Source organism: Gracilinanus agilis, chromosome 1 (assembly GCF_016433145.1).
Source record: "Gracilinanus agilis isolate LMUSP501 chromosome 1, AgileGrace, whole genome shotgun sequence".
Lineage (NCBI taxonomy): Eukaryota > Metazoa > Chordata > Mammalia > Didelphimorphia > Didelphidae > Gracilinanus > Gracilinanus agilis.
Genome location: NC_058130.1, coordinates 150,613,874 through 150,641,346, shown reverse-complemented (window position 1 = coordinate 150,641,346; position 27,473 = coordinate 150,613,874). Strand labels below are relative to the sequence as shown.

Below are 27,473 nucleotides of genomic sequence, written 5' to 3'. Positions count from 1 at the left end.
GCAACCACCAACAATTGGGAAATTGGTCTTGATCAAGGACACATGACAAAACCAGTGGAAAAGTGCGTCGGCCATGGGTGGGGGGAGTGCGGGGGGTGAAGGGGAAAATAGGAGCATGAATCATGTAACCATGTTAAAAATGATTATTAATAAATGTTAAAAAAAAAAAAGAAGAAGAAATAATGGTGGTATATATAAACAAAGGCAACACTGCTGACATACTGAATTTGTTATTGACTGTAATCTTCTGGCCTTTTTCACAAACCTGTTGCTTAGCCATTTGTGAAGCCAATTTTTTTTACCTCCAAAGATAAAACTTTGCATTTATTCCTATATATTTCTTCACATTTATTTCATTTATGTATCAGAAAAGATAACTACTAAGAAGAAGAACCCAACCCCCTAACCTGGATTGCCAGAAGACATAGATTTTAAAGAAGACAGGACAGAAATGGAGTGATGTCATATCTTGGTGTAGTGGAGTGTTAACTTGCTCTGGAACCAGGAAGATCTGGGGTCAGGTCCATCCTCTGACAAACTAGCTATGTGAACCCTGGGCATGTGAACCCCAGGTAACACTATGGTGCATAGAAGCTACTGCCCAGCATGGATAGAAAGTTTCCTCATCCCTGTACCACAGGTACCTTCCTTATCCTTGGCTTAACTTTTACCCAGAGAGGTAACATGACATTGAATAAAGAGCTGGCCTCAGAGTTGACACGATTTGGTCAAACCTGCTTGTGACAAAAGCTAGCCATGTCACCTTGGCCAGAGGATTCTCTCAGGCTCTAAATCATAGAGAAGGAGCTGATCTGCAGTGGCAGGGGACTGTCCCTATGAGAAATCCCTTATGCCAATGAAATCCAGTCCAAAGCTCAAATCCCAACTTATTAGCTTATTCAAAGAGTCCCACGATTCTAGCTGGTCTGGATATTTCTACCTTCTGACCCCATTAATCATCCATTGTGATACACATTCTTCAAAGCTCCATATCCTTTGCAAATTTGGCAACCATGCCATCTGTGCTCTCAACTAAGTAGTCACTGGTAAAAACAAAGAGTCCAGGGGCCAGGACTATTCCTGCTCTCTTCTTCCAAATTGATATCCAACATGATCAACTTTTTCCCCCTCCCTAAAACCCTTATCTTCGAAACACATAATTATAAAAAAACTCTTAGAAGCCAGATATGCCAGAAACTGAGTTAAGCACTGAGAATGCAAAGAAATGGCAGAAATTCTTTGCTCTCAAGGACTTTACACTTCAATTAGGAAGATAATAATAGGCATACCCTCATATTACTATGTACACATATATGTATATATACAAGATATGTAGAATAGATACAAGGTAACCTTAAAGGGGAAGGTTTTTACATTAAAGGGGTGGGAAAGGGCAAACTGGGAAAGGGCTTTATGTAAAAAGTGGTATTTTAGTTGAGTACTGAAGGAAGCCAGAAAATCTAAGAAACAGAGGTAAAGAGGAACAATGTTCTAGGTCTAGGGAAACATTCATAAGATGGAGCATTATATCTGAGGAATAGCAAATGAATCAGTATGGACAGACCATACAGTGTGTAGGAGGGAATAATATGTCCAGAAGTCTGATAAAGTAGGAAGGGACCACCTGGACAATCCTCCCTCAGACCTCCAGGGATATAGTATCCTCTAGCCCAAAGCCCTGTTTCTAATATGGCCCTACATCCATCATCCAGAGGAGCAATCCCTGTGAAGGAGCCTGCTGTCTCATCTACCGCCACCTCCCACTGCTACCCTCAGGCTGGAAAGCCCATGAGCCCAAGGACTGCAGTGCTCTCTGGGCTACAGGCCCCGCATCTAGTCTGCCTCCTGCAATCATTGTTCTGGGTAGCAACCCTTGGGGAGACAAGGCCTGGCAAATTCCTCTTCAGGTGCTAGAGCTGGGGTCGGCAACGTATGGCTCTTTCTGCAGGAGCCATAAAGTCAATTTTTTTTTCAGGCACTGTTACAGGAGTGCACTGTGAGCACTGTACGGCTCTCACGAAATTACATTTTAAAAAATGTGGTGTTTATGGCTCTCACGGCCAAAAAGGTTGCTGACCCCTGATCTAGAGCCTCCATCTCCATAGTCTCTAGCCACAGCAACTGAAGAACCAGAAAACAGTTCTCACCATCAAAGTCTTTGGCATCTTCAAATGTTTCAGTGCATGTGGGTTTATCAATGGAAATGACACTAAAGAAGATGTATTGCCACATGCTTTGCCCTATGGCAACACTACATGGTGCTTTTCCATTAGTCTTAACAGTCAAAATTCCCTTAGACTAATTTTTCTGTTTATATCTGTAAGCACTTAACAATACTTCATGCATAGTAGACACTAATTTCATTCATTCATTCATACATGCATGTCTTCATTCACATTGTGAATATGTCTCCTTTTCACTGAGTGTCTTCTCATTTAAGTAATTCTTTATTCAGCCACTGAAGTGATTTTTCTAAAGTGTAGGTCCAACTATGTCACCACCCTACTCAATAAACTCCACTGGCTCCCTATCACCTCTAGAATCAAATACAAAATTCACTGGTGTTCAAAGCCACTCAGAAGCTGTTTTCCACCCCCCCTTCCCCCAGCCCCACATGCCTTTTTCAGCTTTCTCTTCTTACACTCCACCATATACACTTTGATCAAGTAACACTGGCTTCTTTGCTGTTCTCTGAGGAAGATATTCCATCTCTCAGCTCCAGGCATTTTCTCTGATTGTCTCTCATGGTTGGAGTGCTCTCTTTCCTTGTCTCTCTATTCCTGGCTTCCCTGGCTTCCTCAAAGTCCCAGTCAAAATCCCATCTTCTATAGGAGGTCTTTCCCAATCCCTTTTAATTCTAGTAACTTCCTTTTTGTTGATTATTTCCTATTTGTTCTGTATGGAGCTTATTTGCACGTATTTATATTTTGTCTCTCCCAGTAGATTGTGATCTCTTAGAGGGCAAGAACAGTCTTTTCCCTTTCTTTTTCTCTCTATCCATTAGTATAGTACAAAATGCAAAGCAAGTGGAAGAAAGTGAGAAGAAAGAAGGGGGAGAAGAGGTGCTAAATGTAGATGACATTTTCATTGAGTTCAGCTGAGAAGTGGAACAGAGATATAGGGTGATAGCCAGTCTGACCTGGAAGGATCAAGTATATATATGTATACGTATATATTTTTTATTTTTCAGGATATTTGAGACATGACCATATTTATATACAGCAAAGAAGGAACCAGTAGATAGGCAGGGATTAAGGACTGAGAATTATGTGGGGAGGGGGATGTTGTTGGGGGGGGCAATCTGCTGCAGAAGATAGGAAGAGATAATATCAAGTATGTAGTATTATTAAATTCTCTCCATCGTATTCACAAGCACAGCATTAATGATTATGTGCATTGTGCCTACACAAACCATTCATGGATTTGAAAAAGAAGTATTAGGAAAGGGTCAGAAAATTCTTTAATGAGGTAGTACCAAAGACCTATGACTTTGTTGTTGATTCAAGTAAACTGAAAGAAGAAAAAGTAAAATGTGTTCTTTTGCATATTTGCCACTGTCTAGTCATTTCAGTCATGGCTGACTCTTTGTGATCCTAATAGGCATTTTCTTGACAAAGATGGTGGAATGGTTTCCCATTTCCTTTTCCAGTTGATTTTACAGATGAGGAAACAGAAGCAAATAGGATTAAGTGACTTGCCTAGGGTCGCACAGCCTGCATAGGGTCTGAGGTCAGATTTGAACTCAGGAAGATTGGTCTTCCTGATTCTAAGCCAGCACTCAATCCACTGTGCCATCTAAGCTGCCCTTTTTGCATATATGATGGATTTAATTATGAAGGCACTTACTGGTTTAGAAATATCTAATTCGTGGGCATCCATATGCACACTACTTTGCCCATCTTTCCTAATCCATTCTTCTCCCACTCATTCCCAGATTTCCCTGGCTGATAGTTAAGTGTAGGGAATTTTCTAAAGGTTTTGAACACTACCCAGAGGTTCCCTTTTGAATGTCCACTAAACTATCTAACTTTTTTAAATTTAAATTTTCTTTTTATTTATGAACTTAACACACAGGAGCATTTTTGTAAACAAAAGGATAAAAAAAGAAGATTGTAAAACTTTAAACTATGAATTTTTCTGTTCCATACAATTTTTAAAAAGTTATTAAATTTAACATAACAAATGACAAAATTTCCATTTTGGGTCCTTTTTTGAACTTTTTCTTATGTGTATTTTCATATATTTTCCTGATGCCTTTTCCTAACTCCCTGCTTCCATATAAATAAACACATGTAAGTAAAATAATTCAACATATTGATCACATTTGAAAATGTATACTTCATTCCATCTCCCTTCTATCATCTAGTTCATCTACTTCTAATTAAAGCTACTTTTCCTCAAGTATGAATAAAAACAATTTCTCATTCAATATTTTACTGTTTTTAGTTATTAATTTTTTCGCTATAAACTAAAGTGTATACTAGGTAGCTAGGTGAAGCAGCAGATAGAGTGCTGGCCTGAGGCCTCAAACACCCTTGCTTTAGCTTCTTACTAGATGTGTGATCTTGGGCAATTACTTTATCTACATCAGATTCAATTTCCTCATCTACAAAATGAGGATAATAGTAAACATCTACCTCCAAGAGTTATTGGAAGGATTAAATAAGATACTTTTTATAAAATGCTTTGCAAATATTAAATATTAATGATAGTAAAAGCATTCAAAGAATTATAAACTCTTGGAATTTTATTAATCACATCTCACATCTAACCCAATCTCTATCTGAACATGGATACCCTACCAAATACATTTTTGATGAATGAACAACTTTGAAATGTATGGCAGTTGGATAACACTTTTCAGGCACCTGTGGACTGGCCTGGGTACCTAACAATTATTTTTTTTAAATAATGTTTTGGGTTTTTTTACACAAAGTTGTTATACATTCTTGTGGAAAAAACAAAGCACAGTGATTTATTTGCCTTATCCTGACTCACCTATCAAAGACAGACTATAATAAAGGTTTCTGATAAAATCTGAGTACATATGTCACTTAGAAAAGAACATAATTTCATGTGAAAATAGAAGTAAATCTTGCTTTTTTACTATTCAGGTTTAGAAAATACATACATTTTGTCTGTCTCCAGTTAGATGTGCAAATTCTACCATTTCATTTCCAAACTGACTGAATATCTGCACGAACTCCTGAAAACTCTTCACATTTTCTAGTTGTTCCATAGTTGCAAGAACCTATAAAACAAAACATAACTTAATTATCTTAACTGTCATCAGATTTATTTGTAAAACTCTAGGATTAATTTTTTAAACATTCAGATCTATAAAAGAGATCAGAGTAATCCTTGGTCAAACTGAGCATTTTCCTTTTTTTAATTTTAAAAACTTTATTTAATTAATTAATTTAGAATATTTCCCCATGGTTACATGATTCATGTTCTTTCCCGCTCCTTTTCCCACCCCCTCCCATAGCCAATGAGCAATTCTACTGGGTTTTACATGTGTCATTGATCAAGACCTATTTCCATATTATTAATATTTGTATTAGGGTGATCGCTTAGATCTACATCCCTAATCATATTCCCATCGACCCATGTGATCAAGCAGTTGTTTTTCTTCTGTGTTTCTACTCCCACAGTTCTTTCTCTGGATGTGGATAGCATTCTTTCTCATAGGTCCCTCAGAAATGTCCTGGATCATTGCATTGCTGTTAGTAGAGAAGTCCATTACATTCGACTGTGCCATAATGTATCATCTCTGTGTATAAGGTTCTCCTGGATCTGCTCCTTTCACTTTGCATCAATTCCTGGAGATCATTCCAGTTCACATGGAATTGCTCCAGTTCATTATTCCTTTCAGCACAATAGTATTCTATCACCAACAGATACCACAGTTTGTTCAGTCATTCCCTAATTGAAGGGCATCCCCTCATTTTCCAATTTTTTACCACCACAAAGAGTGCAGCTATAATGATTTTGTACAAGTCTTTTCCCTTATGATCTCTTTGGTGTATAAACCCAGCAGTGGTATGACTGGATCAAAGGGCAGGCAATCTTTTATAGCCCTTTGGGCATAGTTCCAAATTGCCATCCCGAATGGTTGGATCAATTTACAACTCCACCAGCAATGCATTAATGTCCCAATTTTGCCACATCCCCTCCAACATTTATTACTTTCTTTTGTTGTCATGTCAACCAATCTGCTAGGTGTGAGGTGATACCTCAGTGTTGTTTTGATTTGCATTTCTCTAATTATAAGAGATTTAGAACACTTTTTCATGTGCTTATTGATAGTTTTGATTTCTGTATCTGAAAATTGCCTATTCATGTCCCTTGCCCATTTATCAATTGGGGAATGGCTTACTTTTTTATACAATTATTTGGCTCCTTATAAATTTGAGTAATTAGACCTTTGTCAGAGGTTTTTGTTATAAAGGTTTTTTTCCCAATTTGTTACTTTTCTTCTAATTTTGATTGCATGGGTTTTGTTTGTACAAAACCTTTTTAATTTAATGTAATCACAATTATTTATTTTACATTTTGTAATATTTTCTAACTCTTGCTTGGTCTTAAAATCTTTCCTTTCATGAGCATTTTCCTAAATAAACTGATCACATATTAGGGTGTTGGTCTCCGGATAAAGACCACTGATGGGAAACAGGACACTTGTAGAGATGGGCTGCTGAGAGTCAGCCTTGTCTAGGGTGTTTTTAAAGAGAGGGTAGCCACATTAAAAACCAACCAACCAAAGAAAAAAACCTTGCTTTCTGTCTTAGAATCGATCCTAAGTATCAATTCCAAGACAGAAGTGCAGTAAGGGCAAAGCAATTGGGGTTAAAGTGGCTTTTACTCCAGGGTCACATGGCTAAAAAGTGTCTGAAGGCACATTTGAACCCAAGCCGTCCTGACTCCAGATCTGAAGCTCTATCCTCTGTGATACACAGGGGCCCCTCAGGTAGTTCCATTTTGAGATAGTCAACTTGAGTCACTCCCACAATACAATGCCCTGGGGACACCTCCTTATGCCTCTCCCATTTACACTCACCAATCCGGTGTTCTGGAGAACAACTATATTTACGGTATTATGTAAGTAGGCATGAGCTCCCTCTGATGTGTTTACCTTTAACAGTCAAAGGATACATTCAGTTTAAAGTAATAGTATTTAAATGACATAGTAAGAAAGTAGTAACAAAATGTCTTTCCCTGTAAACTTGGGGCACATCCCATATACATTTGGCACTATTACGGAGAGATAAAACAGCAGTCACAAATAGATGCATAGATATGTAGGGATCATGTATGGCCAGGATGCTGGGGGGCAGGGGAAGAAGTATATATAGAGAGAATAGATATGGCCAAGGCATGTGTAAAGAGGGGAACTTCAAGGCTCTAATTTCTTCCCTCTGGCCTTGGCCTTATAGTCATGTCCAAATATTCCTCCAATAATCAGTGCTTGGTGGTAGTATCCTTTCATAGCTTTTGCCCAAATTAGCATTTTCTGAGTCTTTGTGCTCTGAGGAAGCATTTATTTTTCCCTATTCTCCAAGAAAAAAGGACTTATCAGGAAACATGCCTTAAGAAATTCTTGAACCCCTGAATTCAAGAACTCTTGAACTTAAATTTAGAGTTGCCCTGAGGTAACTCTCAAAGCTGATGTTGCCCTTGAAAATCTCTTTTCTCTGATAAAAAACTAGATACTGAGATCACATTACCTAGAGCACTCAAAATCCCCTTCTTCTGCATGGAAGGTTGGGGTTCAGAAAGTAATGATTTTGAATTCCTCTCTTGGGCACAAGCTAGCGTTTCTCCTGCAACCTGGTGATTTCCTCACGAGACTCCACTGCCAATAAGTAAACTCCCCTCTGCCCCATACCTTACCGACTATACCTGTGATGGTGAACCAGTGGCATGTGTGCCAAAGATGGCACGAAGAGACCTCTCTGTGGACACATGCAGGCCCCTGGCTTGGCCAGCTAGGAGCCTGGATCCACCCCTGAACACAGGGGGTGGAGCCTAAGAGCCTCTCTCCAGGCGGAGCTCAGCCCTGGTTTGGCCAGCCTACATCCCAGCCCCAGCCCCCAATGCAGGGGTGGGTGGGGCACTGCATGCAGTCAGGGGGCAGGGCATGGGCACACAGTCTGGGGGGTGAGTGGGGCATGGCACAGGGTCCCTAAAAAGTTCCAAAAGGTTCACCATCACTGGACTATACTGTACAAAAGGTGCAGTGAGTTCTCAAAATTTCATGTCTTCCTCAAGAGTTCATTTCCTCTTCTGAAGCTGATGCCAAAAAACTAACTACTCAAGCTTACCAACTATGAGTGAAGTTAGCTTACTTTTTAGAAAGGTGATTAGGGACATGACTGGCCCTTATTCAGCTGGTTACTAAAAATTCTTTGTGTCCTATCAATTGCCTTCACTCTCTAGTATGTTATTGGGTTGTTTAGGTCAATTCTCCAATTTGATCAGGGACTTCTCTAATCTATTCCCTTTATAGTAGGAAAACTGGGACTAGAAACCAAGTTTCTTAACTCTCAATTCAATGCTCTTCCTTGTGCTTTTGAGGTTCAGAACTGGATACCCTAAAAATTTTAAAGAGGAAATTTGTCTGTCCATTTATTTTCCATGCAGTGGTTTCCATCATCTTGTGGAGGAAAATGGAGAATTCTTCAGGTTACTGTATCCTCAATGAATTCATAATTGGTAGTAAGATTAAACCTGCCCAATAAAATGAGACTTTATAGGTCGTCTAGTCTAACTTCCTCATTTTTTAGATGAGACACAAGGCCCAAAGAAGTTAATTGATTTGTCCAAAGTCACACCGACAGTCGAATTTGGATGTGAACCCATAATATGTATCCAAATCTAATGTTCTTTTAACAGTGCCATGCAGCCTCACATACTGCTTTCCTTTTTATCCATGACCTAATACCAATGTCTACAAAAGAATCCACTGATTCATAAAACTGAATCTTTCAGATACCTAGGTACAAGGGACATAGATGAAAAATATTGTTCCATACCAAATATTAATATCTTTGAATCCATAGTTACACCTCTGGTTTTACAATGAGTTGCTATAGCCTTCTAGTACTCTTAACAATCTGCTTGGAGACTTCCTCAAATGCTTCAGGGTTGCCTACTGAAATGTTTTTATTTTTTTCTTCAACAAGAACAAACCCAAAATATAAAAATTATCAAGTACACACTTGAAAAGTAAATGTTCAAGCTGTAAATGCTGGGAAGTCATTGTGTATTTTTTCTCTCTACCAAGAAGCAATGGATTGATCCTTATAAAATATATCAAAAAACTAACCCATTTACATAAGGTATGGTATATTTTTCTGAAACAACAAATCCCATCAGTGCTTAAATTAATTTTTCCCCCATTATGATTTAACTGAAAAAATGGTATGCCTTTAAAATGGACTCTAATGATACAATCATGCTTCACACAAAGTTCAAGTCAAGTTTCCTGTCCCAAAGACAAGGTCTTTAGGAACACGCTTCAAACATGTTCTCTATGTTCCATTCAATGATTATTGTAGAATAGAAACATAACTTTTTGGGACAGGGAACTTTTAGAAATAAAAGCTACTTTTAAAGAATGACCATATCATTGTAATATAGCACTGAAATCTAGGATAACTTCAAATCATCATCTAACTAAGTACTTTCCAAGATTGGTGGCCCTTGTTTATTTTGCACAACTTAACTTAATGGTTACCTGTGTCTTTGGAACCCAAGATGAAAAGATATACTATGAATGGGAAAGGGGGGCACCTCCCACATGCACAAGGATATAGTATCTACATTTCTCTTGGACCAACATTTTCCACAAAAATCCCACAAGTCTTATCAGAGGATCTGTTTGCTATATAATAGTTTATGAAAAAAATGAAGTGTGTACCAATTTTCTACTTTCCAGGAAGCTACTCTTAAATCAAATAAAGGCATATATTGCCCCAAGATCACTACTGTCTTCAATCCTTGTCAGCTTTATCACAACAGTACCATGACAGGGAACTAGGGTTATGCAAAACAGTATAGTTAGCTCACAGGAACATTTGATAACCCTCCATCTGTCATATTGCACAGAATTAAGAAGCATTCTGAAACATTTATACCCAGACTGGGTTTTTTGGTAGCACTATTAGGCATTGCTAGAATCAGTGCTAATTTTCCAAAGGCTACAGAAAAAGTCCCTAAAATTCATTACACAGGTATAAAGTACTCTAGGTCCCTATAAATAAACACCTACCCCCAACTTTCTCTTGCCTCAGGTATTAACTCAAAGGGAAAAGCAGGGCTGTGGATTGTGGGTCAAGAAGGAAAGAATCTAATACTTATAAAGGGTACATGTGCCTGTGCTCCTAGGAATTCACCTTATACTAATGCTCTAGGTTGAATCTTAAGGTCCTTTCCCATTTTAAGCATAATAAAAATACCTCAGACTTGTGTATGGCTCAAGAACATAAAGAACATACTGTAACATGGAAAATGGCAGGGTGGAATTCCTGCAAGATACAGGGTCAAGACTCACCCAGAATTCCAGGGGACCCCCTTTCATTTCATTTTCTTGCCTGATCCTTCCAAGGAAAGGTAGGCAATTTGGGGGGGGAAAGGTAGGCAATTTGGAAAAGTAGGCAAAAATAGAGATTATTGACTATATTTTAGATAGAAATTACATACTATTGACATAATAAAAATGGGACTTAAACCCAGGTCTTCTAACTTTAAGCCCAGTATTCTACTATACATTGAGGCTTTCCTGCTAGGTCTAGGGAAAGCTCATTTTCTTACCTACCCAGCCTGGCCCTCAAGGTGACTGCCTCAATCCAGTTAGACCTGAAGAACCAAATTATGGGCAGAAAGGAAGATTTGTGGAATTGGCAGGGTTAAGCCACAGCAAGAAGATCAGGAAAAAATTTAGAAATAATCTAGGAGTGAGAGAGGGAAGGAAGAAGGAGAGGGGAAGAGGAGACAAGGGAAGGAGAGAGGGTGAAGGAAAGGAAAGGAGAGAAAAAGAAAGTGAGAAGGAAATTAATCTGGCTCCAAAAAACATTTATTAAGCACCTCTCATGTGCAAGACACTATGCTAGGGATTGAGGATATAAAGTTTCTGCATTTAAGGAACTTAGGGGAATAAAACATGTAGGTAAGAAAATACAGAGTAATTCAAAGTAATTTCAAGACAGAAGGAGTATCTTCTGTGAAGAGAAAAGGCCTAATTTAGAAATGGCACCTGAGTTGAGCTTTGAAAGAAGTTTAAGATTCTAATATGCAGAGCAGAAAAGGGAATGCTTTCCAAACATATGAGAACTTTTGTATAAAGGGGAGGAGGGAACAAAGGAGGAAAATATAGGAGAGAGAAGATGTAAAAAAGGAAAGGAGGAGAGAGGATGGATATCTATTTTTGGGGAAGGGAAGAGACAGGCCCCAATGATAGTGTCTTCTTTTGTCCACATAGGATGTTTTGGAAAATTTTTTTCCACAAGGAAGATTTTTTTACAGGAATGGGGGGTGGGCAGGAAGAAGAAGAAGGACCATAGCCCCTATTTGCCAAATAAGAGACTTTAGAACCAGAAGTTGATTGGATACTACTTTGAGGACAAATCAAAGAGCATCAATTTCACACAGTGAACTCACAACACCATTTCCCCCTAGAGAAGGTATACGCCAAAACAACTAATAGCCTCAAGAAAGTTCAGTGAAATCAATGAATGACAGGGCTCATAATAAAGTGACCACGGGAAAGTTTCATTTTCTGTCAGGAGATAGGTGGCATGGTTCATCATCTTGGTCATAAAGAAAATCAGGGGTTTTTGAGAAAATCCTAATATTGGTGAAAAGAGTCTAACTAACCCGAAAAAACTCAAGATGCCCTTGAATAGAAGAAGTATGGGTCTGGCTCTGTGGGACATAAGAGCTCTGGTATTTCCTGAGGTCCAAATCTGAATCTAGCTTTACCATTTACCACCTCTGTGATTTGTCCAAACAAGTCACTTCATCTCTGTTGGCCTCAGCTTACTTAACTGTAAAATATTGCTGTCAAAAGAAAGAACCCCTGAAGATCACATATTGACTTAGAAAACCACAAATGTGTACCAGCAGTCAGTCATTTATCACCAAAGACAATATTAAGAATAACTGAATCGTCATCACAATGTCATATGTCTATGGATCCCCATATAAGGGAATTCATCTTCATCCATCTCAGTTGCTGGAGGATAGAGGCCAGACAGATGTAACCTAGTTTACTCACTGGGACATAAATTTAGTTATTGACCCTAAACGGGCCACCTACAATTCCTGAAGGCCAATTCTATCAGACCCTAAAGGGGAGAGAGGGACAGGAGACAAAACCTTGGTCACTTACTTATCTTCCTGATCTCCAAGGAAGAGTTGGGGAGGGGTCTGGAGCTTGACAAGGCCTTAGGGAAAGATCCAGTCCAACTCCCATTTTCCTTCCAATGTCTATCAAGACAAAGTCCCCAGGGAAGCAAGGTCTACAAGTCCAAGGAGCAGTGGGGAAAGTGCCAGCAGTGGCTAATGAAATGGACACTGGAACCATTAAAGTGAATTGCTCAGTACCCCCACATACTCCTGGAGTTATCCAAGACAAAGAATTTGCGGGGAAAGAGGATAAGTAAGAAATAATTAAGATAACTAAGCATGGTATAGTTGAAAGACTCCTGAACTTTGTGTGAAAGAACCTGTATTTGAATTCTAACTTTTACCACTTTCCACCTCTGTGATTTGTCCAAACAAATCACTTCACCTGTGGGCCTCAGCTTGCTCAAATGTAAAATGTGAATGTTGGACTAGATCAAGGAAAAGAATTGCTGATGGTGATATACTGACTCAGAAAACCACATATTAATGTGCTATGCCCTATCATATATTTCTTTATTTTGCTAAATGTTTTCCAATTACATTTTAATCTGGTTCAGGTGGCACTTGGGAGTACTTCAGGTCACATGTCCACATGCTTACCTACTCTGATCCTAAGAAATCTTGCCTATCTCCAGATGCAGACCATTTAACATAAGCATTTGGATATAACATAAGTTCCACAAAGCTGAGGAATAAAGCAAAATCCAGTCACTTGCTTCAGGGTGATACTTCAAATTCCCTGATGAAATTAACTTAGAAAGTTAAATTGATTCTGGATCATTTTTTATTGGCCCTCTTTACATTTAGCTGATTTTGTCCTCTAATTGCCTAAGTCAGCGACAGGCAAATTACAGCCTGCAGACCAGATGCCACCCCCTGAAATGTTCTATCCAGCTGCGATATTATCCCTAATCTGACAAATACAATGAGTAGGATGCAATACAATGAAACTTCGAAAGAGTTGCCTTAGAAACAGATTGACAGATGAGCATTTCCTTTTCTTTGGCCCCCTCTTTAAAAAGTTTGCTCATCATTGACCTAAGTCACAGTCTCTGAACTTAGTGCAGAAATTGAGCTGGCTTGAAAATTTAGAAATTCAGTTCTCTACTCTTCTTTTTTTTGTCTCAATAAAATCTGCTATCCATGAAGAATGAGTGCAGACTGCAGGGAGTCTATTCTATCTTTACACCAAACTTTCCTTTAAAGATGTCTAGCTTGCTATCATCTTGGACCTTGCAGGTGGCCTAACGAACATTTCTTAGTCATAGGAGGGATTTATTGCTAGTCCCTCGTTCCCAACTTCCAACCCAATATTGTTCCTCATGCCTTAATTCTCTAAACAATCATGTTGTCTTCACCCCCATAATGCTGCCACCCTTGTAACCAACTGTAGTCTTTCCTTGTGTATAAGGTTTTGCTCTTTTTTTTCTGTACTCCTCAAAAACTATAAAAAGGGAGCTATCCTTCTGCTCAAGGTTTTTGACTAGATTGAGATAAGCCACTGACCCATTCTATTAGCACGTGGCACTCCTATTAATAAAATGTTATCTTGCTCAGAAAAAAAACAGGTCTCAGTCTTTTTTTGTTGAATTTTCCTTTACTTTCCTCCATATCCAACCCAGCCCATCTAGATAAAAGATAATCTAGCAGGTTAGACTATTCAAAATGCTGTAGAACAAATATGTTCTGAGAGGGGTTGCATTTGATCCTTGAAGTAAGTCCCTTTGAACTCTAGGATTCTATAGGGTGGCACAGTGGCAAGAACACTGAAGATGGAGACAGAGGACTTTGGTCAAATTCTGGTGTCTAGTCACTATTCGTGTGACTCTGAGTAGGCCATACAACTTTCCTGTGTTATTGTTCTCATTTGAAAAATGAGAAAGCAGATTAGTCAAACTTTGGGCACTAAATATTATCATCTGTTGATCTTTTGTGTGCATCTGTCACATCAGTTCTGGCTACTGCTTTTAGAGGAGCACCTATACACAATAGACATCTACTGGACACAACAACTTGGGAAATTTTGAAATGAGATGAAAAAAGGTCAGTCAACTTGCTAGCACTAAGCAAGACTCTTATTTTCTAAAAGGGACAAGAATTGGTTGGGCACCATCCAACTGATCATGACCCCTGCAAAACCTGACCACTAACTGTATATCCATTTTGTTGTGCAAAAAAGGCTGCCTTAACTTTATCTGCAAGTTTATACAACTGACTGATTCAAGATTCATTTGGTGTTCCAGGTTTTCTTTTTCAAACCCAAGGTAAACCCTAGAGAGTTCCAATGGATAAAAAGCCACAAAGATGGTGGTTTCACTTATCATAATGTGATCAAGGCAAGGCAAACTTTCAGCAAAATTCTGTTGAACAAACTACGAATACAAGCCCTTCTCCAAGTTCTATGATTATCCTCTGCACATGCCATTTTACTCCCTCTTTGCATATAAAGACAAGAGCCACTAACCAACCAATTATGATTATCCATTAATATTGAGGAACCCAGTATGCACAAAATTTATCATAAATAAATGGTAATTATAGTTCCAAATAAGATCAAATTTTGCTTTTGTCTTAAATAAAGTGTTGATTCATTCAATGTTTTTTAAAAATGTTTTTAATGGATATTTTCTGTTTTTTATGTTACCACAGTAGATCATAATTCATCTTCTTACTTCTTCCAGAGACATCCCATATGAAGAATAGTGGGCTTTTTGGAGAGAAAAAAAAAGTCAGCACAACTGTTTGATATATTAACAAAGTCTGAAAAGATGTGCAACATATGTGGCCTTCCCACATCCATTAAGGGTTAGGTTGGGGAGTTCTTCTTGCATCTCTTCATTTGAGTCCTATTTGATCTTTGTAATTTTATTGCATTTACTTTTGTTTTTTTAGTGTGGTTTTCTTTTCATTTACATTGTTGTAGTTCCTGTATATATTGTTTTCTTGGCTCTACTTCATTCTGCATCAGTTCATATAGAACTTTTCATGCTTTTATGTATTCATCACACACATCATTTCTTATAATACAGTGTTATGATAATTTAGGGAGTTATAGATCCTGATGGGTCACAAATGTAAAAGTAATGATCCCAAAAGGTCAACCCCAAATGCAGTTTGGCACAGTAGGAGAAAGTGTTGAATCTTCCTACTTCAGTAATTGAATGATTTCCTGATTGGTACTGCAACTTTAGAATTGAAGGAATCAGCTGATTGGTGAACACAGCTGACCAGTTCCAACTAAATCCCTAAGAAACTAATGAAGATGGTTGTATTCTCTTAATTACTAAACTAGTAGACTTGTGTGTTAGGCTTATCAAGACTAATTAGTTTAGATAACTGGTTCTGACTATGGATTGATTCAGAATATGATTTGAGGATTACTAAATTTGAAATCTTCTTCCCTAACAATCAAGATGACTCCTTCAACTGATGCCCTCTTTCTGGAACCTTGAGAATCACAGACAGGTTTAAAGATGACTTCTTTGTAAATGATTTAATGTTGGTAAATATAGGTGGAAAGGGAAAATGGGATTAATGATGGAAAGTGGGAATAGGATTGCTAAATTGAAGCTAAGTTGATGAGTAGTTGTTGAATCTCCCAGATAATCAATTGATAATCAGGAGCCTTTGGATGGCTTGACAGCCTGGTCAGGCCAGAAGGCCTGGCCCCTTTTGATCTAAGTTTTGCTCAGCTGACGATGGTTTGAATTTGAATAAATCTTCTTGATGACGTAAATATCAGAGAACTGAAGTTGATAAATAAGGTTGAATATATTTCTAGTTGATTGAGAGTAAAATCAGAATTAACTCTGCCCTAGCCTAAGCCTAAACACCTCCCTTCTTTGCCCAGTTTTATCTCAAGGACTGAGACCAGGAGTGGCCCAGGTTTGCCCCTTATATAGGCAGTTTCCAACTGCCCTTTGGCTCACGCCAGGCTCATGCCACTTCAGTTCATTCTGATTCCATTCAGGTAACTGGTAATCAAGCTTGACCCAACATGGCTGCTATTAAAAATCCTTACAACAGTTATATTCTATGACATTCACGTATAACGATTTGTTTAATCATTCCCAAATTGACAGATATCTGCTTTGTTTCCAATTTATAGCTATCTCAAAAAGTGCTGGCATAAGTATTTTAGAGCACATGGGGACTTTTTTCTTATCAATGGCTTCCTTGAGTATAAACCCAGTAATGGAGTCTCTGATCCAAAGGGTATGGACAATTTAGTTATTTTATTTGCATAATTCCAAAATGGTTATAACCTCTCTCTCTCAACAATGTTTTAGAGCACTTATCTTTCCACAATTCTTCCAACAATGACTGTTATCATTTTTCTCTTTCTTTGTTTTTTTTCTTTCTTTCCTTCTTTCATACCAAAACTTCATTAAGGAAATTTAATGGAAAGATTTTTTCCCCTTTTGACCACTTTTCTTCTTATCCTGGATGCACTAATGTTGTCTGTACAGTTTCAGCTTTGTTTTTTTTCTTCTTCTGTAAACATGGTATTGTTACTTTAATCTTTTTTTTTTTAAGGTGTCCCTGTTCCCACTGATTCTCTTCCCCTTCACCCTGATCTCCTCTTCTCACTTAATACCACTTTCCCTTTAGGATTTTATGGTTCTTTTTTCTTTCCTCCTTTTATCTGGTTATATATTTCTTCCTCTTCTTTTTTCTTTTCAGTTAGTAGAATCCCTCTTCTTCTCTTCTTCAGCTTGTCTAGTTCCTTGGCTTTGAAGTTTCATTTTTTTTGTGCCCCTTTACAAAAGAGATTTCTCTCACTCTCATCATTATCCATATTCTCTGTTTACTCTAGATGTTCATTCTCTGATTCATAACCCCTATAGTTATCTAGACTCTTTCTTTTCCCTATATTCTTCTTGTAATCAAAATTTCCTAGGTATCCATTCCAGGCTCTGCCCTCTGGGTGCTTTCTGCCATTGCCTTATAAGATTTGCCCCATGTATTCTCTTTTCATGCTGTACCTGGCCCACAGAAAAATGTAAGTTATTGCAGTACTAAAGAGGACATTGCCCCATGATAGGGCTCCTCCTCAATCATGTCCCTGATTATACAGCCCACCGCTGATCCATACCCTCTCTTGTTTTGTTTGACAGTAAGCATATTTTCTTTTAATGCTATTGTTTTTTGCTTCTTTTCTAAGTTTTACTTCACTTCTGTGTATTTCCATTCTTTTGTTTCTTTAGTGAGACTTGCTGTTGCAGATTCAAAATTTTTAATTTTGCTCATTATTTTTGCTGTGCAAGACAAATTCTGCTCTCCAAATATTCATTTCTCTTTTAAACCACTTAGGAATTGCATGTTGTGATTTCATGTTCTCCTCAACTTTCACAGGGTCCTCCCTCATCAAATGTTAAATCACTCTTTATTCATAGGTGCCTGAACTCATTTACCTGGAGGCCATACTTATTTTTGCTATTACTGTTTCTCCTATATTTATGTTTATGTTTAAGGTCTATGAATTTTTTCCTCCTGACATACCTTCCTTGGTACATACTGTCTTTTTTCCCCTTTTATTTTCCTTATCACTCATTTCCTGATTCTCTCCCCTCTGACTGTGGCTTCCTTGGGCTTCAAACTTGGTCTCTTCCCACACTGGGTAATTCATGAATCACCTGTCTAGGTCTCTGATCCAACTGAGTTTCAGTTGGTAAGAATTAGTTCCACCTGAATTCTGTGCTCTTTCCCTCAGACTTGGTAGAGTGCTGAATAGTCTCTTCATTCCTATGTATAAAATCCTAATCTAATGAACTGTCCTACTCCCTCTGTTCCTTAGTTCTCTACCCTGGCCAGAGCTTGCTTTCCCCAGCACCAGTCGTTCAGAGCCTGTTTTTCTTGGCATTGCCAGTTTAGAAATTTGTAGTGCTGGTGCTTCTGGGGTTACAGCTCCCAAAAAGATTTTTCTCTTGAAGGGGTGGTTAACTTGGCTGTCTGCCACCTAGGTGCCCCTGGGTTTGTTTGTTTTTTTAAGCTTTCTTTTGGATTTTGGGTGTCCTAGATTATGGAAGCAGCTGAAGTTGCTTTATCTTTGGTACATGATGTCAGTTTGGAGAGGTCTGGGAAGTTGTCTAATCTTCCAGCTTCTTGCTCATGTAACCCTCATTCAATGTTTTTGTAAGCTATCAAAATGGCCAGGTGTTCACTACACATTTAACTGGTCTTCAGCCTTTGTTCTCCATAATTTAAACAAATAGGCTTTGAAAAAGGCAAGGTACTATATTATACACATTTAAGGTATTACTATTTCTTCAAAAGAAAGTGTTTTTGTCTTTGAAAACTGAATTTCAGTAAAGGGTATTATGGAGGCTTCTTGAATGAAATCTAATTGTTAAATTTTTAGTGTGAGCACTTGTACCTTAGAAATTAGCAAACACTTTAGAAAATAACAGAGAAAAATGTTAATAATATAGATTAAAATGAAAAATGTCATGCACATTTTTGAGAGTAAATTGTTAAAACATTTACCTGCTCTCATCTGATCACCCCTGATCTCAGTACACTTCATTGTTCAATGAAGGGTACACTGAACTATTGTGATGAATGAACCACTTCACTTATCAATCATGCCAAACAAAATATTGTGCTAGTAAGAAAATTAATTTACTATATATTATGCTACATTTATGTAACATTTAGTAGTTCTAGAATCTCATTAAGAACTTTTGTAGCTACGTTTTTGGAAATAGGAGAAAAGCAAAATACCTTGTTTCTGGAAGTTATTATCTGTTTAATAACTATTTGGTCTGCCAGTAACAGCACTTTTGTTACAGAAGAAAGAAGTAATCTTGCAGCTTTTATGACTCCTGTTTTGTCCGTAAAAATTGTTATTTGTTCATCAGATTGTGCATTACTCAAGCTGGTCACATCTGTAAGTTCTGCAATTGTTTCTCCTGCCAAGAAAATCCAAATAAAAACAAAACTATTTTTAAAAAGTAAGCATATATTTAACATGTTTAAATCAGAGTCAGTTATATTATACTGTCCTAGGCATCATGGAGCTGTACATTTGCTCCACACTTAAAAGGAAGATGATAAAAAAACAAGCTGCAAAAGATGTTTTTAAAAGAGACTTTTAAAAGAAAGTTTCCAGATATTTATTTCCTGGTTTCATTAACTGTTTAGTATCAAAGATCACACTTCCTATATCTACAGGAGAGCCTAATAACTAATACTGATAAAGCTGTCCCACCAGCATCTCAAATTTAACATGTCCAAAACCAAACATCTTTCCCCTAAAATTCATCTTATGGAAGCCAGAAATTATGGCTTCCATATTTCTATAGTTCCAGCATTTACAGTCTTCCATGTTGAAAAACTTGAGGTAAATATATCTCTTCTCCCTTTCTGACCTCTTATATCTGATCAGTTGTCAAATTTTATGCTCCTAATATCTACTTCTTCCTTTCTAATTTCATTATATACATTCTAGTACAGTGGTTCCCAAACTTTTTTGGCCTACCACCCCCTTTCCAGAAAAAAAATATTACTTAGCACCCCCTGGAAATTATGAAACTATTTATTGAACTCAGAATAGAATGTAATACCAAAAAAGTGTGGCCATCACCACTTCCTGGATCGCTGAAACACCCACCAGGGGGCGGTAGTGCCCACTTTGGGAATCACTATTCTAGTACATGCTCTCATTGGTATCCATGAGGACACTAAAATATCCATTTGACTTATCTTTCCACTTCCAGTCTCTCTACTCTTCCTTTGACAAAGATCTGATTGTGTCACTCCCTTCCTCAAAACTCCTCAATGGCTACTACTACTGAGTAGTATTTCTCAAATTCTCAACATTTGAGGCACACCACAACATGATGCCACTTTAAACTGTCAGACTTATACTATCCTCTTCTCCATAATTCAGGCAAACTAGACTACTTCCCCCCAGGGACCTTAAGTAGTTCTTACTTTGTACTGTTCTTATGCATTTATCATGTATCATTTTTTTCTTTTGGTATTACAGTGGTTTATATATATGTTGTCCCCTCATAAAAGGAAATGGCACTGGAGTATGAAATGGCAAAACATTCCAGTACCTTTGCCAAGAAAACTCCATGGAGTTTTGGGGTGCTATGGTCCATGGGGTCACAAAGAGTAGGACATGACTGAATAACAACTCTCTCAAATTAGATTGTGAGCTCTGTGAAGGCAGCGACAATGTCTGATGTAATCTTTGTATCCTCTTTAGTATTTAGTATGCTGTTTACTTCACATAATAGATGTTTTAAAAAGTGCCTGCTACAGTTTGTTGTTGAAGTCTGTTGTTAAAGTCTGTTGGGGCAGCAGACTTTACGGGAGTGATTTATGTTAATAAAAGAACACATTATGAAGGACTTTCAAATGAGCTTATTAGTTGCCATGTTAGTCCCGCTTATTAGTTACATGACTTTGGATAAATCCCTCTTTATCTTAGCTTCCTCATTATTCATAAAAGTTCTGCTGACTATGCCTTGGAGAAGCAATGAAATGAGGATGTTTAGCCTGGAGAAGAAAAGATCTGGAGAAATATGAAGTCTTCATGTATATGAAGGGCTATCATGTGGAAAAGAAATAAGGCTTTTGCTGCTTGGTTCCAGAGAGCACGACTAGGGCCAATAGGTAGGAATTATAAACAAGTATATTTAGGCTTGATATAAAGGACAGAATTCCTAACAATTAGAATTATGCAAAAATAAAATGAACTGTTTCATGAGGAAGCAGTTTTCCCCCTCCATGGGATGGGGTTTGAAAGCAGAGGCTAGATGGTTATTTGTTAGATAGGATGTGGAAGGACATTCAGGAATGGGTTGAATAAGAATCACTAGATGGCCTCTGACATCTAACTGAGAGTCTGAAAATATATAACACATTATTTGCCTTACAGCATTTGTGTTTCGTTTCTTCTATTCTTTAATTTTTTTTTCAAATAAAGCTCTGCCTCTCTCCTCCCACCCCCTCATCAACTAAGAAAACAAGAAAATTAAACCCCATATTACAAACATAGTCAAGAAAGGCAAATTCCTACATTGGCCATTCTCCACCTCCCCTCAATTACTCATATTTGTATTCTAAAACTATCACTTCTCTCTCAGGAAATGAGTAGCATGCTTCATCATGAGTCCTCTGGAATCATGGTTGTTCATTGTACTGATCAGAATTCCCAAGTCTTTCAAAATTGTATGTCGTTACAGTATTGTTGTTATTGTTCTCCCAGTTCTGTTCATTCTACATCAATTCACAGAAGTCTTCTCTAGTTTCTCTGAAATTATTCCCTTCATCATTTCAGCACAATAGTATTCTATTACATTCCATACTAAATATATATGTGTTTGTGTATGCCACATATAACGATATGCCATCTCTATAGATATATCATGTCTATATTTATACATTATCTATATATACCATAACTTCTTCAACCATTCCCTAATCAAAGGGTAACCTCTCAGTTTCCAATTTTTTTGCCACCACAAGAAGAGCTGCTATAAATATTTTTGTATGTACTAGTCTTTTCCTCTTTCTTTGATCCTTTTGGAGTTATGGACATCTGGTAGTAGTATAGCTAGGTTAAAGACTATATATACACAGGTTAATGACTAGACCAGTTCACAACTCTATCAATAGTGCATTCATATTCCTGTTTTCTTAAAGATATTCTGGCATTTGACATTTTCCTTTTTTGGTCAACTCTGTCAATCTGATGGGTGGGAGTTATATACTCAGAGTTGTTTTATTTGCATTTTTCTAATTAAAAGTGATTTAAAGCATTTTTGATGTGCTATTGATAGCTAAGATTTCTTCCCCTGAAAATTGTTCATGTTTTTTAACCATTTATCAATTCTTATAAATTTGATTCAGTTTCTTATATCCTGAAAACTGGAACTTCATCAGAGAAATTTTCTGCAAAGACTTCCCCCACTCCCAATTACCTTGTTCTTTATGGATTTTTCTTTTTAGTTTCTGAAAAAAACTTTAATTTTATATATTGAAAATTGTCCATCTTACTTTCTATGATCTTCTGTATATCTTATTTGGACATGAATTCTTCTCTTATTTACATATCTGATAGGTAATTTTTTCCTTCTTCCTTAAAATTTTAAATCATGTACTCATTCAGAGTTTACTTTGATATACAGATTAGTCTATAGTTAATTTCTGTCAAACTGCTTTCTAATTTTCCTAATAGTTTTTGTCAAATAGTGAGTTTTTACCCCAAAAGGTTGGGATCTTTAGGCTTATCAAACATTAAGTTACTGTACTCAATTGCTTCTGCATATTGTGTACCTAATCTGTTCCATTGATCAATATATTTTTTAACCAGCACCAAAATGTTTAAACTCTGTAGTATAATTTAAGATCTGGTACTACTAGGTCCCCTTCCTTACCACTTTCTTTTAAATTCATTCCCTTTTGTTCCTTGAGATGAATTTATTATTTTTTCTCCCTGAATAAAGTAATCAATTGGTAGTTTGATTGGTCTGGTACTGAATAAATAAATTAAGTTATGTAGTAGTCATTTTTATTATACTGGTTTAGCCTACCCATTACCAATGAATATTTCTCCAACTATTTACATCTGTTCTTCCAGATATTTTTATAGTCCTTGTGTCCTGGCCATTTTTTCATCTAAGGTATTGCTTGTATTTGTTCTGAAGTTACTCTTTTTGTTTTGGGCTTCTTTTAATCTACAGAATTTCTTCCTTGTGTTTGGTATTATCTTCTGATTAGTCCTATTTTCCCCAATATGGCTCTAGATCAGCACTCAGGATCTTGAGCCAGCTTGAGTTGGCTTTCCTTTTGTCACCCTACTGGCTGTCTTTTTTTGTGTGTGTGCATGTATAGTTCTGGCCTAAATGGAAGAACTTTTTTTCTGTTTCTCTTTGTTCTTTTGGAGTGTGTGTGGGAGAGCTGGGCAACTCTACAATCTTTCATTTTGCCAACTTAACCAGAAGTATGCATTATTCAGTTTCCACAGATGGCGTTTCTGGGGCACCTGATTGATCATTCTGGCTGTGTGAGGATGTGGCAAGTAATATGAAAGGGGTAATAGAAGTGGAAGATGGTGTTTTGGGTCTCATTCCTCTAGCTTATGCCTCTTCTGGGATTGACAGGATACAGAAGGGGTCAGAAAGGAGAGAAAGTCATGAGATCCATTTTTGATATACTGAGTTTGAGATGCCTCTGGACATCAAAGTAAAGATGTTTTTCAGTTGGTGATTGAGGTCTGGAACTTAAGAGAGAGATTATGGGCAAAAGATAATATATATCAATATATGCATATGTAGGTATACACATATATATGTATACTCATGCATGTGTACATAGATATCATCTACAGAGAGGTCATTATTGGGCACATATGCATTTATATATGCACATGTACACAGTACACATGTAATATGTGTATATGCATATGTATGTCATCTGCATAGAAAACATCAAGCTTCTAGCAACTACAGAATTTATCCAAAGAAAGGACATAACAAGAATAAAAGGGTCCCAAACAGCTTTCAGTAACACCATCACTTATGGATGATGATCTAACAAAAAAAAAAAACTAGATAGGAATGATACAAAAGAAAGTATCAAGAAAGTCATGGGAAGAGAGGGTATCCAAAAGAAAAACAGTCAACAACATCCAAAGTTTGCAGAGAGATAAAGATGAGTGCTAAGAGAAGACCAATGAATTTAGAAATCAAAAGTTGATTGGTAAAAAAAAGAAAAGAATAAAAAAAAGTTCATTGGTAACATATGAGAGAGAAGTTAAAGTCAAATTATTAAGATCAGGAAATGAATGCAGATTGCTTTTATTAGAATTTTGGCTGTGGAAGGGAAAGATACAGTATTATTTTTCAAGGGGATAATAGGGTCAAGTGAAGATTTTTTTTAAGTTGACTAGAGAATATTTGTAAATGTTAGGGAAGAAACCAACAGATAGAGAAAGAAAAAGATGATTGAAGGGGGCAGCTGGGTAGCTCAGTGGAGTGAGAGTCAGGCCTAGAGACAGGAGGTCCTAGGTTCAAACCCGGCCTCAGCCACTTCCCAGCTGTGTGACCCTGGGCAAGTCACTTGACCCCCATTGCCCACCCTTACCAATCTTCCACCTATGAGACAATACACCGAAGTACAAGGGTTTAAAAACAAAACAAAAAAAACAAACAAACAAAAAAGATGATTGAAGGAGCCAGCTCCAAAAAGAGACAGGAGGGGACAGGTTCAAAGGACTAAGTGGCCAATTTAAAGGGATACTTCTTTGTCAGAGACCAGAAAAAAGGATGAGAGAAAGAGGAATGATGAAGAATAAAGAAGGAATTTTAGATGAAAGGTTTTTATTTTCTCAGAAAAGAGATTTTTTTCCCCACTAGGTTTCTGAGTAGGGTTTGAATCAATGTAATATAACCAATCCTTTAAAAGCAATAAACATTCATGCTAGGAGTATCTCTGGAAGTATCATGAGAGTAACATAAACATTTGTATATAACATTTATAACCTATTACATATATTATCTCTATTTATGCTATATATATCTTAATAACTAAACATTTTCTATCTGTGCAGCAATAACATTGGTACTATGCCTCTCAAAAATGTAAATATTTACATACCTGCTTGCTTTGCTTCCATACAAGCAATATTTATTTCCTCTTTCAAATCCCAATTTTCATTGGCTATAGCTTCCCCTACTGTAACAAATCTTCCAACTGCCAAGTTGACTGCTTGTCCCACTCGCTGAATAGCTTGCAAAGTCTTATCTGATCGTTTTGTTTTATCTTTATGATTAATAAGTGTAGTTATCTGTAAACATAAGAGAAAATTGTTAGAATTATATATTAATTACTTTTTAAAAAGTTAAATGTATTTACCTAATTATAATAATGGCTAATTATAATCATCAGGTAGAACAAGTTTTTTAATGGATTAAATTAAGCATTAGGTCATTACCAATAACATCACCTCATATTACACTTCAGGACTATAATTCTACCAAAATAAAACTGAAAGTTCACTCTGTAGACACATCCCCATTCTCCAATGACTATTTGGAACAATGAACTCTATTCAACCTCTTGCTGCTGTATCAATCAGTAATAACAAGTGTTAGGTGGGAGGTGGATCTTGCTGGGGGAAAAAGCTGGCTCATTACCTTCATAAAGCTCACAACTGTCATCACCAAATGCTGTCCTGAATTCCCAGTTTTCTATGTTTTCCTTGAAACTCAAATTCCAACTCTTCCTGAGAGTTCCAAATTTGGCTTGCATATGACAGGACTACTTATTTTTGGTATACTTTTATACTTTATCCATTTATGTGTTTCATCTTATTGTATCAGAAACAAAGAGACAAGTCATTTAACCTTCCTGGGCCTCAGTTTCCTCATTTGCAAAATGAGAAGTTGGACTAGATGGCTTCTGAAGTCCCTTCTACCTCTATGTCTTTAATCTTATAAGGAATAAGGAAACAATAACAAACAAACATTTAATTCCTTCAAAGGCATAAGTGGTTTAAAGAGTCTTAGAAAAACACATGTGAAACCATGTTAAATGGAAAGTGAAAAATAATCAGTCTGTACATACTGTTTTTTAACTGAAAAAAGACATTAACGATAGGAACAAAATTATGAAGGATGAAAATAGTTGATTTAGAATCTTATTTCCTGTAAAATTTTTAAAAATAAGTAATAACAATTATAACAATAGGAAGGGCTTTAAAACAAGCTAAAGCACTAACCATATTTCACTTTCAGATTGTTTTAAGTTCTTTTAAACATTATTTATATCCATTTATTAGTTGGCTTATTGTTATTTAAGCTCCATTTGGGTCTGAGTCCTTTGTTCATCTTTCCCCTCCTTATTACAGTTTTTATTTGTTATGGTTTCTAAAGGGATAAGGAATAGACATGGGATTTTAGTAGTGTGGGAACTTCTAGGTGAGGAAGTTCCTTTGCAGCTTAGAGTTGCTGAGAGTTGCTGAGAGCACTGTGAGGGAAAGGGACTTGCCCAGGGTCATAAGTGGTACCTGAACAAAATTCTTCCAGGCTTCAAGGCCAGCTCTTCATCAACTGTGCAATACTGTCTCTCATAGTCTGTAAAAGATTTACTTAATAATCCTATCTTTCTACATTTAAGTATGAGTTCATTTTGACCTAACAGGATCAAATCTTGTAGAACTATCTATATTTTAAAATTGCTATACTCTATGTAATTTCTATTAAAAATTCTCAAAAATCAAAAATATCTAGTTTTTCAAAATTTTAAAAAATTTGCAAAATTATAACTTGTTTCTCAAAATCTCCTTTTCCATTACCAGTGAATTTTAATGTGCATATATATACCCATCAACACAGAATGTTCCTCACCTTTGTACATTTGATAGGTGCCAACCTCAGAATCATTTTAATTTGTATTTCTTTTATTAGCAATTTTGAGCTCTTCTTAGATGGTTACTGATAGTTTGCATTTCTTCTTTGGGAGACTGTTTGTTCATATCCCTTGACTTCTTATCTATTTGGAAATGGTTTTTAATAAAGTTCTTGATCTAACCTTCTTGCCTGACTTTAATATCATCTGTCTACAAAAGATATGAGAATTCATTTTCTAACAGTAAGAACATCTAAAAATCCGATAACACTTTACTAACATTTCTTTTGCAAGAAACTTCATCTTGTACTATATACCAGAAGATAAATACAAAGGCTCAAGCCAGGCTTTGCCCATTTAGAGGGAAAACTCCTCCAAAACTAGTCATGCTGTTTCTTGATTAGACAAAAAAACACAAATTCCAGAAAGCAAAATGGAAATAAAACTTTGAGTTTCTGTTCATCAAGACAACACTACAAACTGAAATCAGTTAAATTATATTGGTCTAAATAGATGTCACTTTGTATTTGTTTAATGCTGGTTATATAAATTTGGTGGGTATAAAACCTAAGTGTGGTCTGTGTGTTTCAATATCTAATTTCATATACATTGTCCCTTTCCAAGAAATCTCATTTTGAGAACAATAGCAATATTTTGAAATAGTCTATATTTGGACTAACTGTAAATTTATATCTTTCTAA

The 27,473-nt window shown here is 36.8% G+C and overlaps 1 protein-coding gene across 1 annotated transcript in view; it reads right to left on the bottom strand.

Annotated features, from left to right (window-relative positions):
* Positions 1 to 27,473, bottom strand: part of CTNNAL1 (catenin alpha like 1) — a 108,608-nt gene that overhangs the window by 60,754 nt on the left and 20,381 nt on the right. Inside the window, exons 2-4 of the mRNA XM_044658272.1 lie at positions 25,021 to 25,210; positions 19,132 to 19,319; positions 5,132 to 5,251 (exon numbers count right to left, since the gene is read on the bottom strand). Of these exons, the coding sequence (XP_044514207.1) occupies positions 5,132 to 5,251; positions 19,132 to 19,319; positions 25,021 to 25,210 (498 nt within the window). The remainder of the gene's footprint in view (positions 1 to 5,131; positions 5,252 to 19,131; positions 19,320 to 25,020; positions 25,211 to 27,473) is intronic.